Source organism: Tinamus guttatus, unplaced genomic scaffold (assembly GCF_059628265.1).
Source record: "Tinamus guttatus ecotype Peru unplaced genomic scaffold, ASM5962826v1 Tinamus_guttatus_pri_ptg000459l, whole genome shotgun sequence".
NCBI classification, from domain to species: domain Eukaryota; kingdom Metazoa; phylum Chordata; class Aves; order Tinamiformes; family Tinamidae; genus Tinamus; species Tinamus guttatus.
Window position 1 is genome coordinate 2,737,152 of NW_028288993.1, and position 18,333 is coordinate 2,755,484.

The window sequence follows — 18,333 nt, forward strand, 5'->3', positions numbered from 1 at the left end:
CCTTAGGGCCCCAGTGGCACTTCTCCAGGTGTGAAAGCCAGAAAGTGGGAAGGTTGGAAATTAAGCCAAGATGGGAAAAAAGCTGCTAGGGAAATGGTGTCTCTGTTCTTCTTGCCTGTTGGTCAATTCCTTACCAAATTATACCCGTGCATCTGTTCATTTGACTTCATTGTAAAAGTCCCTTTGATCGCCTTTGAAACGCATACTGTATTCCTTAGTCTTCCTGAGGTGTTTCAGTTGTTAGCCTGTTTAGCTAAAGGGTCCGAATAAAGGTTCAGACAGTATGTGTAGTTCTTGCTGCAGCCTGCTCTGTCCTGTACATTTTGGCTATGCTTGAGCGTGGTGGGATATTTTTGGGTGGTTTCAGCTGCTCCAGTAGCGAAAGGCCTCAGCTCTCAGTGGCTGAGGACGGAGTCCTCCCGGCGCTGGCAGGAGTGGACGCTGCCACGTGGGCATTTCTGGCAGCCCTCTCTTCCCCATGGCCTGGGTGCTGGCAGCAGGCAGGGCCGAGCGGACGCTCCGGTGAGCGACGGGGTGGTGGGAATGCCCCCCGCCGGGGATGTGATTAGGCCCAAAGGCCTGCGGCAGCCGCTGGTGACTAATGACCCACGCTTGCCTTCCTCCCCACTGCAGCGCCGGTCCTTCCCTCGCCGCCCTCGCAAGACATGAGCGTGGGGAAGCAGAACAGCCGGGCCCTGGCAGGGGGAACTGCGCGCGATTGCTCTGGGCGAATCGCACCTCTGTGGCCACACGGCGCCCCAAGTGGGCCCGCGATCGCCAGAGCTGACGTGGCAACTCTGGGAGGCTATCGGGAGGCGAGGCGTGACAACAGGATCTAAATCGGGATGGCTTGGAGGGGAAGTGTGACTAATGGGGATAAACAGGGAGACCGGGAGGATTCCTGGCTGGGGAGGGAGCACGGCCTGGAGCTAAGAAGGGAAACACTGAGCTGGAGGAGCTGGGAGGCATCTGCCAGTGCGGCGCCAATGACCCACGCACCTGCCTTGCCCCTTCCATCGGGACACCTGGGAGCTTGGACAGCCTCCATCCAGGACCCCCGTCTCTGCTGCGGGGTCCCCTGTATGCTGGCAGGGAGACGGGGAGCCGCACAGCGGCCGAGCCCCGCTCCTTCCCCGGTAATGCCGCATTGGGTGGCGTGAGTCATGCCGGCCTGGGCAGCGCGAGGCCAGCCCAGCACTGCGGCCATTCCAATGTAATTAGAGCCATCGAGGCCATCGGGGAAGCTCCAGGCAGTGTGGAGGAGCGGGGGCGCAGGACATCCCTCACCAGCAGGAAGGCGGCATGGCAGGCAGTGCCTGCTGGCCTACTCTGCCTGAGGCCCCGGCTGCCTGTCCTGTAATTAGTGCTGCTGCCGCGCCCGGCTTGCGCGTGGTGGGGGAGGAAGGCTGAGGAGGAGGAGGTGGAGGTGCCATTGTGGGGGGATGACCATGGCATTAGAGGATGGTGGCGGGATGGGATGGTGCCACCATCTTGAAGGGGCAGCAGCAGCGTGCGGGGATGGCACCATCCTCATGCAGAGAATGGCGATATCATCATGTGGGAGAGGCAGTGCCATGAGGGAGCGGTGCTGTTGCCATGAGGAAGCGGTGTCACCATGAGGGGATGGAGGCAGCACGAGGACGTGGCAGGGCCGTGTAGGACTGGCACTGCCACAGCGGGTGGACGGTGCCGCCACGGCGAGGGGATGGCAGTGCTGAGGGGACACGGCTCCACACCAGCCCCAGCCTGGAAGCAGCAGCATCACCAGGGCCGTGTGGCCTGCCGCAGCACACAGCAGTCCCCTCCAGGATTTAGGGTACGTCCCAATCACACCTGGCCGCGCACCCCACACCGGTACCGTGTGGCAGTGACCCACTTCCCAGCGCGCAGCGGCTGCCAAGCCCCCCGTGCCTCGCGGTGCGGGGCCGCGGGTGGTATTTTTGCAGGGTGACTGTAGGGTGAAAGCAGCTGTCCTGGAGCCGGGGGGATATTTTTAGCGGGCTGGGGGGCAGGTGCCACCGTGCCGGGGGCCAGCGGGAGCCGTCAGCTGCTGCCGCCCAGATTCTCCCTGTCTGTTTCATCCGCTCCAAAATACTCATCTGACGGGGCAGGATTGCAAAACACCCCCTCCCGCCCCCCGCCACCAAAATACATATAAATAGCGCCGGCCCCACGCCCAGGAGCTCGGAGAAGTTTCTCGGCTCCGCGCGGGAGCTTTTATCACAGCTCCCGCCAGGGTGGCTGGGGAGAGTCACACGGGGCAGCAAGAGAGCCAGGACAAAATCGGCTTTTTGGGAGTTACCTTTTGTGTTTTTACTTCTTCTCCTCGGCCCACTGAGAAGTTTTACCTCCCTCTCTCCGGACCCTGGGCCGGCAGCCAGACAGGAAGCGTTTTCCTCGCTGCCATCCGCCAGGAGAAACCCCTCCCGCCTCCCTGTGCTCTTCCACCTCGGCTGCTACAGCCCCGCATCGATCTTGCTATTTTCTTCCTTTTTTTTTTTTTTTTTAACTATTCATCTCGTCCTTCTGGAAAGAGGGAGGATCCCGCCACCACCGCCTCGGAGCCGGAGCCCTCCCGGCGCGCAGCGGATGCCTCTGCGGCTCCCCGGCCAAGTGCGCGCGTGGGAGCAGCAGGGAGGCGAGTGCTGAGGGCGCAGCGGCCGGCCACGCTCACGGCCCTTTGCTTCGTGCCGACGTCGCCGCCATGGCCGACAGCCAGATGCCCTTCTCGTGCCACTACCCCAGCCGCCGCAGCGTCCGCGACCCCTTCCGGGAGCCTGGCTTGACCTCGCGCCTCCTGGACGATGACTTCGGCATGTCGCCCTTCCCCGGGGACCTCACGGCGGACTGGCCCGACTGGGCTCGCCCGAGGCTCACCACGACCTGGCCGGGCCCGCTGCGCTCCGGCATGGCCCGCGCCTCGGCCATGGCGCCCGGCTACAGCGCCCGCTTCGGCGGCTACCCCGAGAGCCGCAGCCCAGCGCCCTTCTCCCGCGAGCCCTGGAAGGTCTGCGTCAACGTGCACAGCTTCAAGCCCGAGGAGCTCACGGTCAAGACCAAGGACGGCTATGTGGAGGTGTCAGGTGAGCAGTGGCCGGGGAGACAGGGAGGAGGAGGGATGAGATTTGTCTAACTCCTGCCCCAACCCTGCTTGAGAATCCAGCGCAAAATGCAAAGAACAGCTTTAGGTTTTGCCCGAGGTCCCGGCAGCGGCGGAGGCGCCGCGTTGATCCGCGCGCGCTGCCAGGAGGGGCCCCGCTCGCTGCAGTTAATTATAGCGCGTGCCCCAGCCCGGCTCTCGGAGGGAGATTCCCTTTAAAGGGGTCGAGCTGCTGCGCGAGGCGCCGGTGCGTCTGCCGCTGCTGGCACGCGCGGTGACCACAGGGAGGCCCGGGTGGGCAGGGAGGGGTTAAATGAGGGATTTATTGATTGATTTTAAAGCCTGGCAGAAATGAGGCACCAGCAGGAGAGCAAGGACAGGGCCTTGCGGGAGAGCCCCGGTGTGAAGGGCACCACGAGCGGGTGGTCAAGCCTAGGGCCAAGAGCTGCAGGAGAAGCCAGGGCCAGGCCGGGAGCTGCATCCTCTCGGCTCCACGCAGGCTTCGGCCCCGTGGCAGTGCCGGTGGAACCTGCAGCCCCGCAACTCCCGTGAAATTTGATTGTGATTCCCCAGCAGTGAGAGCAGCCATAAAATTACTGGATTCCTGGGAAAAGGTGCAGCAGCAACAGCTCGAGGCAGCTGAGCAGCACGGAGATATTATCGCAGCTGGGATATTTTCTTAAGGTGCAGCTTTTGGCAGCAGGTGAATAAGGCAAACCCCAGGCTTTTCCTGGAGATAAAGGTGATTGTCAGAAAAGCAGCCCCCCCACCTGCTTACAGGAGCTTGGGAAAACAAGGAAGGACCAGGTGTTTTATAGCACTGCTGTGGTTTCTGCAGCTGATCTCGTGGTTTCTGGGGTCTGAGCCACCATCTGAGTCATGGGTTTAAATCAGGCCGGGGGGTCAGGTGTGTGCATGGTGCTGATTAAACCCGGCCAGAAAGCGAGCGCGCCAGCTCTGGGCATGCGGCACGGCCCCGGCTTCCAGCACAGCCCCCTGGCCCAAAGAAAGGTCCCTGGAGAAGGGACGCTGCTTTCCCGGGCCTCGCTGCCTTCCCAGGCCTTGCTGCCTTCCCGAGCCGCTCTGCCTTGGCGTCCCCCACTGCTGCGTCACCGCCGGCCTCGCGGCTGCCACCCCAGGGCAGCGATTCGGGTGTGGGTGACTCTCGCTCCCAAACATCGCGATCGCCTGCCAGGGGACGCGACGCTGCTTCTAATCCGGCCCGCGGCAGCTCAGCCACTGGCATCGCACAGGGCCATGGCCGGGCTTGTTGGCTGTAACGGCGGCCAAAGTGGCTTTGCAGGAGCCACGTCCCCCCGAGTGGTGTCTTGACCCTCCGCCTGAGGCTGGAGGACTCGCTCCAAGTGGTGCCAACCTCTCCACGCAGCCTGGCTCCTCGTCTCCCTGGGCCCCCGCACCTCGGAGAGACACTGGTGCATAGTGCTGCCTGAAACTGCCTTAATTTCCCTTCCTCATTTCTTTTTTTTTTTTAATTCCTCGCAAGATAGGGATTTTATGATCATTTATGATAAAGCCAAAGCCTTTTCCCCCCAGCAAGGCAGGAAGGATCCCGCCACTCCCGGCCCAGCTTGCAGTGTCTGGGGAGCTGGGATATGTCAGCTGAGAAGCAGCACAGGCAGGATCCGTGGGACTGAGCCCGGTCGCAGGGTGGCATCCAGGTGGCAGCCCCAAACACTGGGAATGTCTAAGACAGGGGGAGGCTCCTCCACCCAAAGTTGGGGAGCTGCTTCTTCATGGTGCCTCTAGGCTGCTGAACTTGAGCCTTAACAATCTGGGGGACCTTAAGCTTGATTTTCCTGACAGTTTTCGTTTTCCAGAAGGTCTCCTGCTGGCGATTCCTGGGAGAAATTCCCTAAATCAGTGAGCAAGGGAAGGTTTTCCACTGGGAAAAAGAAAACAATTTCAACTTATTGGGAAAAAATAGCCCCGTGAGATGCTAACATTAACTATTCCCATCCCCTCCAGGTAAACATGAGGAGCAGCAGATGGAAGGAGGAATCGTCTCCAAGAACTTCACAAAGAAAATCCAGTACGTATCCCAGACAGCGCACGGCCGCGGCCTGCAGCAGCAGGAAACAGCTTCAGTGCCGACCCGTAGTTAAGAGACCTGGGGAGTCTCCCCCATCCCGGGAATGGGGAATGCTCTCTAGCCAGCTATTAAATCCTGCCACTCCTCGCAGCCTTGCAAGTGAAATTTAGGTTATGTTTGGGAGTCCGGGGACCTGGAATCCATTCCCCTCTCCACTGCTGAATTGACAGGCTGCCTAACTTCTCTGCTCCCCTGTCTGCAAACCAAGCAGTGTGCCTCCCTGGCCTCGTAAACACTTGAAAACCACAGGGAAAGCTGCCTGTAAAAGCAGTAAAGAGCAGGCGCCGAGTCCTGCGAGTCACAGGGCGTCTCCTCCCCTCCCGGCCACAGTCTGAGGGCTCCTTCTTAACCTTGTTTGTGGGCATCTGCACTCAGTTTTGTGTGTCAGCAAGGGATGACCTGCAGGTTGCAGCTTGTGTGGCAAACATCCCTCATAGTACGAGGCAAGTCAGAGCGGAGCAAGGCCCAGCGAGACCCATAATTTGGGGCAAATATGTTCCTAGCTCAGCCTGTGCAGAGTGGTTTCCTGGTGAAGGCCAAGCAGGAGATCTTTTCCTGCGTGTTTATTTGGCCTCCTTTGTGACTCAGGCTGCATTTTGGAGTCTGCCAGGATGAGAGGAAGCAGAACAGGCATGTAAGGTGCTGTTCTCAAAATGCCAGCACATCCTGCAGGCTTTAACAGGATGCAACGGGCTGAAATCATCTTCACACCCAAAATACACACATATATATTTATATAACCCTATATCTATTTATCTATATGTTTATATATAAATATATATAAGAATGGAAGCCAATTAGATTGCTATCGCTTTGGCTCACCGAAATGGCTCATTTTGTGATGGCAGAGAGGAAATGAGAGTCCCGTGGCAGGGAAGCGCCGCAGCTGGCAGGGCGAGCCCGGAGCCGCGCGGTGACGCCTGCGCGTGGCGAAGGGCTCGGGGTGAATCCCCGCACCGTGAGGGCCCAAAGGAGCAGCAAACATGGATGGCTCGGGTTGCCGGTGCTTTAGCATTTGCTTTCCCGTTTGCTTTCCACCCAGCCCCTCTGCATCCCCGCCTTCTCCCCAACTCAATCCCTGTGGAAAGCCACGCTTGCCCAGGCCTGGGAGTGCAGCCCCGCGGGCACAGCGCTCCCTCCCTCGCCTCGCAGCCAGCAGCTCCTTAGGAGGCAGCCGCCGAGGCTCCTTTTACGGGCAAGGCTTTTGCCGTGACGCAGCCTCTAACGTACAGATGATTTACTCATGCGCTGCAGAAGCTCAAGCAGCACAAGCTGTGAGTGACATCCAGTCAAACATATCTGCCAAGGAGATTAAACAAAGAGCCCAGCAGCAGCAAGACAGGCCAAGCGACTGCTTTAAATATCCCCAGAGCACTCCCGGTAGCGCCAATAAGCGCGCTGGGTCGGGGCGAGTGCACGCAGCGAGCGGGTGAGCAGGCGGGCGCTGCTGGAGCGCTGCTAATTCGGCATCAACCATTTTCTGCAGCTCAGACATGTCCTGCTCCTGAGGCTTCTCAGAGATGTTTGCAGGCGTGGCTAGGGCTCCCTTCCCGAGGGCCAGGGTGCTGGTGCTGATGGAAACGGAGGCAGGGATAGAGAGGGAAAACCCTTCGCCCGATGCCCAGAGCAGATGGTGATTGAACTGCTGCTTCTGAGCGAAAGCCTGGCCAGACCCTGATGTCCGAGGGCAAGCGTGACCGTCCCTGCACGTCCACTCTCTGCCAGTGCCTGGCGGGCTGGGGTGACCTTCCCCTGCTCCTCAGCTGCGTTTGGCAGCTCTACAGCCCTTTCTAGGGCAGCATTTCCAGCAGGGATGTGTGGTGGCTCCACAGCCATGGGGATGCGCGGGGCAGGGCTCTGTGTGCGGCACCGGGAAGCTGCTCTAACCCAGCTCATGTCTCTATCCCCCTCTCCAGGCTCCCCTATGAGGTGGATCCCATCACGGTGTTTGCCTCCTTATCTCCAGAGGGGCTTCTGATAATCGAGGCACCCCAGATCCCCCCCTACCAGCAGTACGGAGACGGCAGCTGCGGCAGCGAGATCCCCATCGACAGCCAGGAAGCGACCTGCGCTTGAGGCACCCATTCCCGCTCTCCTTCCCTCCGTACCCCTGGGTTTCTCCTCTCCCCTCTCCCTCCCTGCACAGATTTCTCTCTGGTTCCAGCTGTGGTTGCATTAGCAGGACAAAAGCGTCTTCTGAGCACAGGATGGCCCCCCCGGCAGCCTCCCTGCCCGGTGACGAGCGAGCAGGCGGAGGGACGCGGGGCACAGCCAGGTCCAGGCACCCCCACGGCAGCCCTGGGGCATCGCTGCCTCCACCAGGGCCATGGCTGATTCTTCTGACATGACCCCGCACCTGGGGTGAGGAATTTGCTTTCTCGAGACGCAGGCAATGGCTGAAAAGAGATGGCAACCCAGGTTCTACTGCTGGCTTCTGCCCTGCAGGGCCGTGCTCGAACCAGGGCATGTGGCTCCTGTGCTCTGACTTCTCCCTCCAACACATCTGCTTGCCAACAACCACCCGACAAGGCCACGGTTTCACCGAGGTTTTATAGAGGCCTTATGTGCTCCAGTAGAGTGTATCTGTATATCAGACTGAACAAAATAGATGTCTTCATTATTATCCTTGTTTTGCTATCGGGTAGTAAGATGGGATATTTATAACAATAGCAAAGAAAAGGTACCCATTTCCTCTCTTAAATTTAAGTGAGATCCTGTGTCTTTTTCTTCTCCTTTCATTTTTCTTTTTGAACTACATCTCTGAACAGCCTCTTGCCAGCATGAAGACGAGTGTCTGATGCAGAGATCGCCGAGCTCAGCGAACCCCCAGGCCTCCTTAGGAATGTCACTGTCTGTGTGGTCTGAATGTGTTTATTTTTTTCCAAAGGGAGCTTGTGCTTTTCTGTGACAGACTTGAGGAATAAACATGAGTTGACGTTCTTAGCCTCCGTGTCTGTCGTTCCTGAGCCTGAGGGGTCGGGGCGATGGGCAGACAGGCTCCCCGGTAGGGAGGAGAGGCCTCTTGCACGGTGGGGAGAAGAGGACCCCAAAGGGGCTGGAAACGCCCTCTGTCTTCCCTCCCTCCATCCCGGCCTTGTTGTAAGTCCCCAGGCGCTGGCTGGCCCCACTCCACATCCCAGAAATGCACAAGGCTACAAGGGCTGGGGAGGCCTCGGGGCTCCTGGGTTCTTCCTCCCTGCACAGGGCTTGCAGAGGTGTTTTCTGCTTTGAGATGCTAAATCAACCCCTGAACTGGGACCAGCTGGGGTTTCTGCATGCTGGCACTGTGGCCATTCGCTGTCCAGACCACGCTCCTGCAGCACAGGGGTGCGGGGCTGCTTGCGGGGCTGCAGCACGGAGCAGGGCACTACGCTGTGACCGCGGAGCAGGGCTCTATACCATGACCATGGAGCAGGGCGCTATGCCATGACCGCGGAGCAGGGTGCTACACCACGACCGCGGAGCAGGGCGCTACACCACGACCGCGGAGCAGGGCGCTACGCTGTGACTGTGGAGCGGGTAGCTAGGCCGTGACTGTAGAGCAGGGAGCTACACCACGACCACGGAGCAGGGCACTAGGCCGCGGAGCGGCTCGGGAAGCCTCCATCACGAAGCGCGTCACGGAGCCCTGGGGAAGGCAGCTTCTCATTAAGCAGGAGGCGGCCTTGAAGGCGACGCTTGGTGTGTCCCAGGAGGCTGGCAGGAGCCTGTTGGTCCTGTTGGGAGGGACCTGCCAGGTGTCCCTGCTTCCACCAGCCAGCCAGGCATTGTCAAGTTGTTGGATGGCTTCTGTCCCAGCCCTTTCGCAGAGACAACCTGCGTGTCCTGGGTTTGCCTTGTCCTACGTCACCCAGACCGCGAGCTCCTATCCCCAGCAGCTGCTTCCTCCTCCTCCTCCTCCCACCAGGCTGCCTGGCGCCTCAGCGTTGGAGGCCTGGAGGAGGAGGAGGAGGAGGAAGGCTCAGTGCCTGGGGTGCACGGCTGTTGTTTTCCATCCGTGAGGTTCAGCCCTGGTGATGATGCCGTCACTGAGGCAGCTGCATTGCCCTTCCTCAGGCTCTTCCCTCTGGAGACAGCTCTCCCTGCCCGGTGCCTAGAGACGCGGCTGGGATCGGGCGTCCCTGGCTGTTCTCTGCGTCATGGGGAGGAACCTGGGAGCAAGAAAGACCAGGCTTTGCCCTAACCTTGCCCTGGCTTCAGGGCTGCTGATGTCTGCCACGGTGCCCGATGGCTTGGGGTACTCCCTGCACAGCCTGCCTGGGGTCCAGCACAATGCTGCAAATGTCACACCTGCCCACGAGCAAGAAGCACCTCCTAGTGACAGGAACTTCACAGCTCCTTCAGGCCACAGTGGTGGCTTCCCCTCCCCTGCCACTAACCTGCCCCTTTTCCCTGTGGAAATCGGGAATTGGCTGCAGCTGCAGCCCCGCTGCCAACCCAGGGGTACTTGGGGAGGCTGCTGGGCTGAGGCAGAGGCTGGTTGGTGCCTGTGCTGAAGGCAGAGGGAGCTGCGGGCTCAAGGACACTGGCAGGCACCCCGGTAAGGGTCTGGCTGTTCGGCGGGCGCTGACAGGGAGCACATGGCTGTACCCCAGGGGACCCTGCTCCTCCTCCCAGTCACACAGGCAGGGAAGGTTCTTTCTCTCCTCATCCTGTTCTGTGCTGTCTTTGCCTCTGCTCCCCAGTGAAATCCTTTGGAAGCTCCTGGACCATGTGCTGTGAAATGTGGTGACTCCTTGGCAGCTGAGGCTAGTGACGAGCACCACTGCCCTCCACCACCACTTTGGCCTTGGGACCTGTCGGTGAGCGGCTCCTCAAGGCAGTGGGCCTTGTTGTGCAGAATAATATAGACTCCTGAAATGCCTATTAGGGAGTATCTGTGTTTTTATAAGTAATACTCAATTACCAAAGTGGGAGAGAGGCTTTAAAAGGAAAAAAAAAATGTCCCTAGCATTTGGCAAACTTGGCCAGGCTTTGGCCAGGCTGGGGCTGCTGGTGAGCAGAGTTCAGGCACTGGTGGTTGTGCCCAGCCCTGGCGCAGGGGCTGTTTCGAGCTGTACCACGATGCTCTAACGGCCCCTCTGCCAATTGCCTTACATTTTATGGGCTTTGAGCAATTACACAACATTTTATGGTGTCATAGCACATTACATTTTATAGCTTAATATCCGCTTTAACATGGAGATACCCATGCACACGATCTCAACAAGCAAGGGGTTTCACAGGCCTGGGGAGGACTTGGCTTTCTGTGGGGTCCCAAACAGAGTCCTGGGGCTGGGAGTTATGGCATCATGTTTGGGACACTTCTCCTCTCATCCTCTCTGGAATGGGCTGGAAGGGACTCGAAGGGAGCCACCACACTACCAGAGCTGGTGTTCCCCCATCATGACCATGGTGCTGAGCAGTGCCAGCAGAAGCAGTCACCTCCATCCAGGAGTCATGTCCACTACTGAGCACCGCAGCATCTTGTGCCACGGGGATGTTCCCCGCAGATAAGGTGCCGTGGCTGTGGAGGAAGTTGGTTTCTCTCCTTTTTGTGTTTAAACCTGCTGCCTAGATTGGTGTAGGCTTTTTTTTTTTGGTTTGGTTTGGGGTTTTTTTTTGTCAGTCATTAAAGCAAGCTGCAAACCCCTTGGATAATCACGGGCTGCCTTTCCCTTAGGGTGAAATGCTGCAGTGTAACCTCCTGCCTCCTGAACAGTTGCTCTGTGCTGAGCCCCTCCTAGAGGAAAGTCAAATTTAGTCTTAATTTTCTTCCTTTATACTGCAACAAAAAGCCTCCTATCTGAGAAGGCCTTGGAAATCTCTCTTCATTAAGAGACCTCCTTGAAACACATTATAACCACTGAGGAGGGTGGTTATGCAGCACACAAAGCCTGCAGAAGAGCTCATTAAAACAATAAATTAAGACTAATTGGAATAAATCAAGCTAAATCATCTCCAGCATGAAGGTAAAATGAGGTACAAGTGAGTGGATTTAATAAGGCCAATGCTAATCCCAGGTTCTTCTCTAAAGGGTGGGGAACCCACTGCAGTACCTGCACCTGCATTTGGTACCAGGGCACAAAGCTCGGGCCATGGTAGAGGGGGGTAAATTTTAAGTTCCTCAAGGTGAGCAGGCTGCGCTGTCCCCGAAGGCTGAAGGTGCAGGCTGGAGGCAGAAGGTGGTGGCACTTGGCTCCGCTCACGTGGTTCGTTCTCTCTCGTGTCCGCTGTGCAAAGCTGCTCTCGGGTTATGCTTGTGTCTGTTATCCCTTTCTTACATGCAGCTGCAGTGAAATGGCTCCTGCACATAGCAAGGGAGATCCCTGTGACCACATTGGCTCCGAGTTGTTTCTCCTCGCTCTTCTGGGTAGTGTTTGCTACCCCTCCATGCTGGCCCCAGCCATCAGCACAGACCTGGGCTGCACGGAGCAGAAGACCTTGGAGCGAGGGCAGGAGTGTGGGCCTGCTCTGCGGCCACGATGAGGCTCACGGCTGGTCCTTTGCCCCCTGGGGAAACCTTGGCTTCCACTGGCACATGTGAAACGTCCGGGCTGCGGGTAGGGAAGTGCTCTGAGCTGCCAAGGCAACGGGCTTCGTGCTGGAACAAGCGAGCTGCTTCTGTGCAGGTCACTCTCAGCTTTCTGCCCATGGAAAGCACCTGAGAGGGATTTGGCTGTTGGAAACCTGCAGCGGAAAGGGAAACAGGGGGTTTTCTTGGAAAACCAATGCAAAACTGGGACAGAAATGGGGAGCCCATGGAAGCTCTGGGCTGGAGGTGGGAGGGATGCTCCTACCAGTGCTGGAGAAATGCATCAGTGTCATTACGTTTAAATGATGAGCTCCAGGCACTGATAATGATACTTCATGGATCTAATTTTTTTGATGATTATGCTTTTGTGTACAGCACTGTACATCATTAATAACCTTCTTCAAACATCCTTGCTTTCACTGTTACTAATCTTGTTCAAGTCCTCCTTATGCCTCAGTCCAATTAACTGCCTGCAAAGAGGATCTCCACCCATGAGGAATTTCCACCCGTGCTGGGAGGCAGATGCTGGGGACTGCAATGGTGGCCTGTGGGCAAAGGTGACCCAGTTGAAGGATGTTGCCCCTGCTTAGAGTTGGATAACAAACACGTTGTGGACATGGGTATGTGTTCCCTGAGAGAATACTGCGCCCTAAACTTGCCTTTTGTGGCTGGATGACACCTGCAGGTGCCCGTGCTGGACGCAGCTGGGCAGAAACGGGAAGGTCGGAGCCTTCCCCAAACCCTCTCTGGAGCCTGACGTCGCCCTTAGGAAAAGCAGCCAAACTCAGCTGCTTATCTCCTCCTTCCTGCCTGCCGTCTCCTTCCTGCCCCCCTTTGCAATCTGATTAATCCATTAGGATTAACCTCTCTTTAACTCCTTGATTAGCTGCATTTTAAAACTCCATTTGTTTTCCTCTTTACATCAAGGCAGAGCCAAGAAAGAGGGCAATTTGCTGCGATACTGATTTGCTGCAATTTCTGAAAATCAGCGCGCGCGCCGGGCAGGCATGCTCCGCATCTTAATGCCTCCCCAGCAGGCTGCGTGGGGCTCCAGCCGGCAAGAACCGACTGCGGGGGAAGAAAACAGCAGAAATAACATTCAGCAGAGTTTCAGCGGTTCACTGGCAGTTTTCTAACGATGACAGTACCAAACCTGGAGGCTGCAGGCTGCATCTCAAAGACTGAAATGGTCCCATTTGCTCTGTATGGTGGGGAAAGGGAGGACCATGTGGAGCAACACGCAGAGGCTATGCAGAAGGCTAGTGCCAGAGGCTGCTCCTCTCTTCTTGGAGGGCATATGGGACTGGCAGGAACATCTGCATCCCACTGGAAACGCCCTCAGTTTCCCTAAAGTGTGCATGGATTTTCTCAAGAGCAGGCTCCTCACTGTTAAGGTTGTGCCATATCACAGGGTGGTATCACTGTGATTTGGGCTGCTGCAGGCCTGACTTTTCATGTCTGGACATGGGCCTGGGCTTTTTAAACCCTTTGAGTCTAGCAGCAAGTCACCAGAGCATCTCGAGTCTGGGAGAGTTTCCTCTTTTATAGCCACAGTTTGTTTTAATGTCAGGCTGTTCCATCTTTGCCCTTAGAGCAAGGGTCGCTCAACGCTTCTTGTCAGAAGATGCCACAACATGGAAAAACATCATGAACATGCTCAGAAAAAGCAAATGCACTTCATTTAAAATCTCTCTCTTCTCCCCAGGTGTTTAGGTCATTCTCTTCCCTAGTGGTGCACACAGTGCTGGTGCTGAGGCCATGACCATGTGCCACATAGTTCCAAGCTGTGGCCACCCCCTTGGTGGGCCTGTAGGCATCACCCTGATGAACCCACTCCAGGACTGTGGTCATATTTGGGATCCTCTCCTTTGCAGAGAGCAGAGATGCTGAGTAAGGGTGCCCTGGACAGTGTCAGCAGTGACGGATGGGGACAGGAAAGATGAGGTGCCCATGGACTTCTGCATCTTTCCTACTTGGGTCCCTCTTTGTCCAACCACTGCAGAAGCCAGGGCTGAAGGGCGACCTGGGACCAGACAGCCTCAAGCAGCTTACACAAGAGCTGCCCCCCATCCCTCCCTTTCAGGGATGTTCAGTGTTCATTAATCATTAAGTTTAAAGGCAGCTTCTCCAAACCACTGTCTGAGCTGCAGTGACCATTCGCGTGGTGCTTTAGGAGCACGAGGGTGAAACGCTAGGCAAGGGCCCGTGCCCTCATGCACGCACACTTTGCATTAGCCTAAAGCCGCCTGTCCTTTAGAAAGGCTCAAAGCATGGCCAAATGCCACAATGGAGCCCTTCTCCCATTACCCAAGCAAAAAAAAAAAACCAGAAGGCAGCAGAATTGTTACAAATCCAAGCAGAGATCTTTGCCTAGCAGCACTACAGTACCTGGAACTGCCTCCCCCTGCCAGTGCAGGGGTGGGCTTGGACGTGGGGATGGGGTTGGATGTGTGGAAGGATCTCGGGAGCCATCCCTGCGCTGACCAAATACCTTCAAACTGCAGGTATGGCTTGGGAAGCATCGCGCTGCTGCACGGTTTCAGGGGAGGCAGCTTGTGCTTCCATAGCTGTGCGAGGAGATTTTCTGAAATTGCAATGATACGAGGAAATGTCTTTCAAAGTAGCACCCAGATGGCAGGGGAAATTGTGCCGCTTCAATGCTGCTTGGATAAATTAAAGCTAAAGGAACTTTAAATGTTTTATGGGTTGTTTCCCCTGCCCTTCACCACCTGCCGCTGGAATGCCTCCAGCGGGGTTGGCCTGCAGAAGGAGCAGGATCTTTAGTTGTGGCTGGTTGGAAAATGGCCTCAGCTGGGAGAGGGGCTCCCACCATCCTTGGTGTGACCTGTGGGGCTGATGCTCGTTGAGGTGAGCACGAGGGACCGGGCAGGACGGCTTGTCACTCTGGTTGTGTTCTGGGGCCGGGGAGGTGCTGCTCCTCCAAGCCCTTCCCAGCGTGGGCCTTGCCCCGTGCAGGAGGCCTCGCTGTGGGAGCCCAGCCTGAGGTGCCTCCTCCAGGGAAGGGGTTTCCAAGCGGGAAGCGCCCTCGCGTCGCTGGGACTCGCTGCGGCTGCCGCCTGTGGCGTTACCGGCGACTCATGGAAGTACTGAAATGGCAAACGCCACTGCTTACACACGCCAGTCCCCACCCGAGGAAGGGAAACTGCGACATGTTGGTGTGGGCTCCTTTGATTTTGTTTTTGTGAGAGGCAAATTAGCACCTTCGCTGTCTAATTTGCTGAGGCTGCGAGCTGTGGCAGGGGACCTTGCGCGCCTGGCATGGAGACGAGTCACTGGCAGTGCACATCGCTCCGATTGTGCAGATGCAGCAGAGCGCGGCGTGCCCAGGATCCAGGACGGCGTCTGGGAGAGAGCCAGGAAGCCGCTTCCAAGGGCCAAGGTGGGAGCAGGGCTGGAAGTGCCGCTCCTGCGGGAGCGTCGTGTGCGCTGCCTGAGCGCAGCCCGGCTCGTGCCATCGCAGTGTGAGGCATTCCGCGAATAACCGGAGCCTCTCCTGTGTGCGCCGGGGTGTTCTGCAGGAAGGGCTGTCATTTTATCTATTACACTAGCAAAAAACAGGTAATAATAGTAGTAGCATTTGGTGGGGGGCCCGTTGATGCCCTGAGGCTGTCACTTGTCACCCAGAGGGTGAAGGGCCGGTGCTGCCCTGGCTCTGACGCTCTCGCCCGCCTGCCCTTTGGGATCACACATTGGAATCTGGCATTGGGCCAACGCTTCCAAGTGTGCCCATTCCCACCGGGTGCCAGACAGGCGACATCGGCTCGCTGCTGGCAGCTCCGGGCACGGATCCGTCCCATCCCGCTCGCTCGGCAGATAGGGGCAATGTAAACGCAGCGTGAGAACGTGCATTTGCTCATCCAGGAGCCTGGAAATGCACCGTTGATACAATTAAGCTATCACAGGTTTTCTTTAGAAACCATCTCTAGGGTATCTGGTACACTGTTTTAATCCTGCTTATTCTCCAGCAAGCTCTAAACCCTACAGGGCACAGATGTCTCCTTTTCCTTTTCTTTCTTCTTCTTTTTTGTTCTTCCCCCTTGAAGAATTCCAAAGCTAAGGCCCCGAGCCCTCCCGGAGCTGCCCCCAGCTCACCGCGGGATCTGCTTTCACGGATACAGCGTGCCCGGGTAGGAGGATGCTCTGCAGCCGCATCACGTGCCTGTAACGAGAGCCCCAGCAAAACTCCCGTGCCAGCTAATGCAGCTCAGATCGGTTCTTTTAATAATGGGCCATGAAGCGAAATGCTCTGCAGAAGCTAAATGTCTCTCTCAAATCACTGGGTTATTTTTAAGTGTATCTATTTTCTCCTATGTGTGTGTAAATACATACCTCCCCCACGCGTGTATCTATCTCAAGGGGGCATAAAGTAAAAACAGATGAAAACTGTGAAATGCCTGGGGGCAAGAGGATGGTGGGCTGCTCTTTTTGGAAGAATTGCTTCAAGGTTGGGAAACCGCGAAGACTCGGTGATAATGCGATCCAACAAAATCTCAGCTTCCTTGGACCTGCGAGGAATGGTGTTAATGAAAGTCATCCTAATGAGTCCCCCCTCTACATTTCAGTTTATTCTAACAAGCTGAGGTGCCGGCCGGGAGCTCGGGTTCAATATTGCACTTTCAGAAGTTTTGACAAGTTCTGGAGCCATCAGCTCTGGGCATGCCAGGAATTTATAACTGGAAGCTTTGAAAAGGCCAGTGCTGTCCTGCAGGCGTGGGATGTACCACCAAGGAAGCCTCCATGGTTCCGTGCAGGCAGCTCTGTTCCCACCTCCTGGCTCCAGGTGGTTTCCACATGGGAAGCTCCAGTGATTGCTTCCCGCTATTCCCACCTTGGCTTTTCGACCCAGCCTGCCTGGGCCCTATTGTCAGGTTGGGATTGCCTGGGAAGGGCTTGTTTGATATGGGGAGAAGAGGAATGCGCATCAGCTGGACATAGATGCAGTACATGCCCCTCTTGGCTCTTCTCCCTTTAACCAAGGCAGCAGTGAGGACACGCTCCTGCCTGCCTGCGTTCTGCAAACCCGCACACCAAGCCGCAAGAAAAGAAAGGAGCGGAGGCAATTTCTCCAGGGAGCATAAAACAGGAAGGCTTATACAAACCTGCAGAGCAAGTGCAGCGCTCTTCAGCGCCCTGTGTGCCCCAGCTTAGGGTAATTTATTTTTATGGCTTCTCTTTCTCTCTCTCTTTTTTTTTTTTTTGACTATAATAATAACAAAAGCAGGATTATGAGCTACTTTGCTGTGCAGAGCCGCGCGGTGCAGCACGGCGATGCAAACAAAGGGCCAGATGGCAGCGCGCGCCCAACGCGGAGCCGTTGTCGGAGCAGGGCAGCCCCGCACACGCGGCGGGGCCGGAGGGGCTCCCGCGCGGTGCCCCTCGGAGCAGCCCGTCCCGGAGCCAGCTGCAGCAAGAGGAGCGTCTTGTCTAATAATACCCTGGCCGCGACCTGCTTCCCGGAGGGCTGCGGCCAGTTGGTGCTGGCAGCTGGTGCATGTCTGAGCCGTGAGCGCAGGGAGAAGCGTCGTCCTGCGGAGCCACCGCTCCCGGCACGGCCGCGGCAGCTCCTGCCGGCCGGACTCGCCCCGGGGTTTCTCTGCAGCCTGCACAGATCCCCCTTCTCCAGCTGCTCGCTCCGGGGCCGCGGTCCTGCTGAGTGTGGAGCACACACTGCTCGGGGCATGGAGCCCGTGTGTCTGTCCTTTGGCCACCTCCTCCTCCCTGATGCTTTGGAAAATACCTGGGAGGATTTCCAAATGCCTGCGCTTTTGCAGCTAATCCGCGTCATCCCGATAATGCACGGAAAGCCGACCCGGAGAAAGTTCAAGGCACGCGAGGCCTGTGGCAGCAATCTGCCTTCGCTGCAAAGCGCCTCGCAGCTGCCGCGTAGGACGAGCGGGAGCGGGGCCTCCGCGCGCGTCCTCCCCTCCCAGGCTGGGCTCGTCGGTGGCTCTGTGCTCCTAACTGGTCTCGACTATGTTTTCTCTCCTCTCTGGTGATGCTGCTGACAGCTTGGCCCAGTTTGGTACCATGGGACATCCAAAGCAAGCCTGGGGCTAGAAGACAGGCTGTGTCCACCCAGTATTTCATGAATGCCCTGGCTTCCGCAGCCTGGAGCACCGAGGCTGCTCTTCGAAGCAGCCAGGAGATGCTGCGTGCGGAAGACCCAAGGAAATAGACGCAGGCTGCTGTCCTCCTGCCTCTTGCTGGCAGTGGAGGCTGGCGATGGCATCTGAAAGCGGAGCCGGCTCTGGCGCGATCCCACGGGGCGGGCATGTGACAAAGGGAGCTTGGTGGACACGAGGCAGCAGCAGGCTGGAGGCCACGTGCTTGGTGAGACCTGGGCGATACGTTAACAGAGCCTGTAAATATTTGTCATGTTGTTGCTCTGTGCACGGGTCTGCACGCAGGGTTTGTTTACCATGCAGTGCCTGGCAAGGGAGCGTTGCCTTCGCAGCCGGCTCTGGGGAGGCTTTGGAACAGCTCTCACGTTTCCAGAAACTGGGTAACGAGAGCAGGGGAGTGACAGAGCTTGCAGATGACACGGACAGATGCAACACGTCTGCCTCAATAGCGTGTCCTTCTCCAGCA

General features: G+C 57.3%; 1 protein-coding gene across 1 annotated transcript; it reads left to right on the top strand.

The window, feature by feature from the left end:
• Positions 1-2,374: 2,374 nt before the first annotated feature.
• On the top strand, positions 2,375-7,381 carry HSPB8 (heat shock protein family B (small) member 8). Its single transcript, XM_010224921.2, has 3 exons — positions 2,375-3,083; positions 5,087-5,150; positions 7,127-7,381. The coding sequence occupies exons 1-3, from the start codon at positions 2,705-2,707 to the stop codon at positions 7,284-7,286; spliced, it is 603 nt and encodes a 200-aa protein (XP_010223223.2). The 5' UTR covers positions 2,375-2,704; the 3' UTR covers positions 7,287-7,381.
• Positions 7,382-18,333: the final 10,952 nt, after the last annotated feature.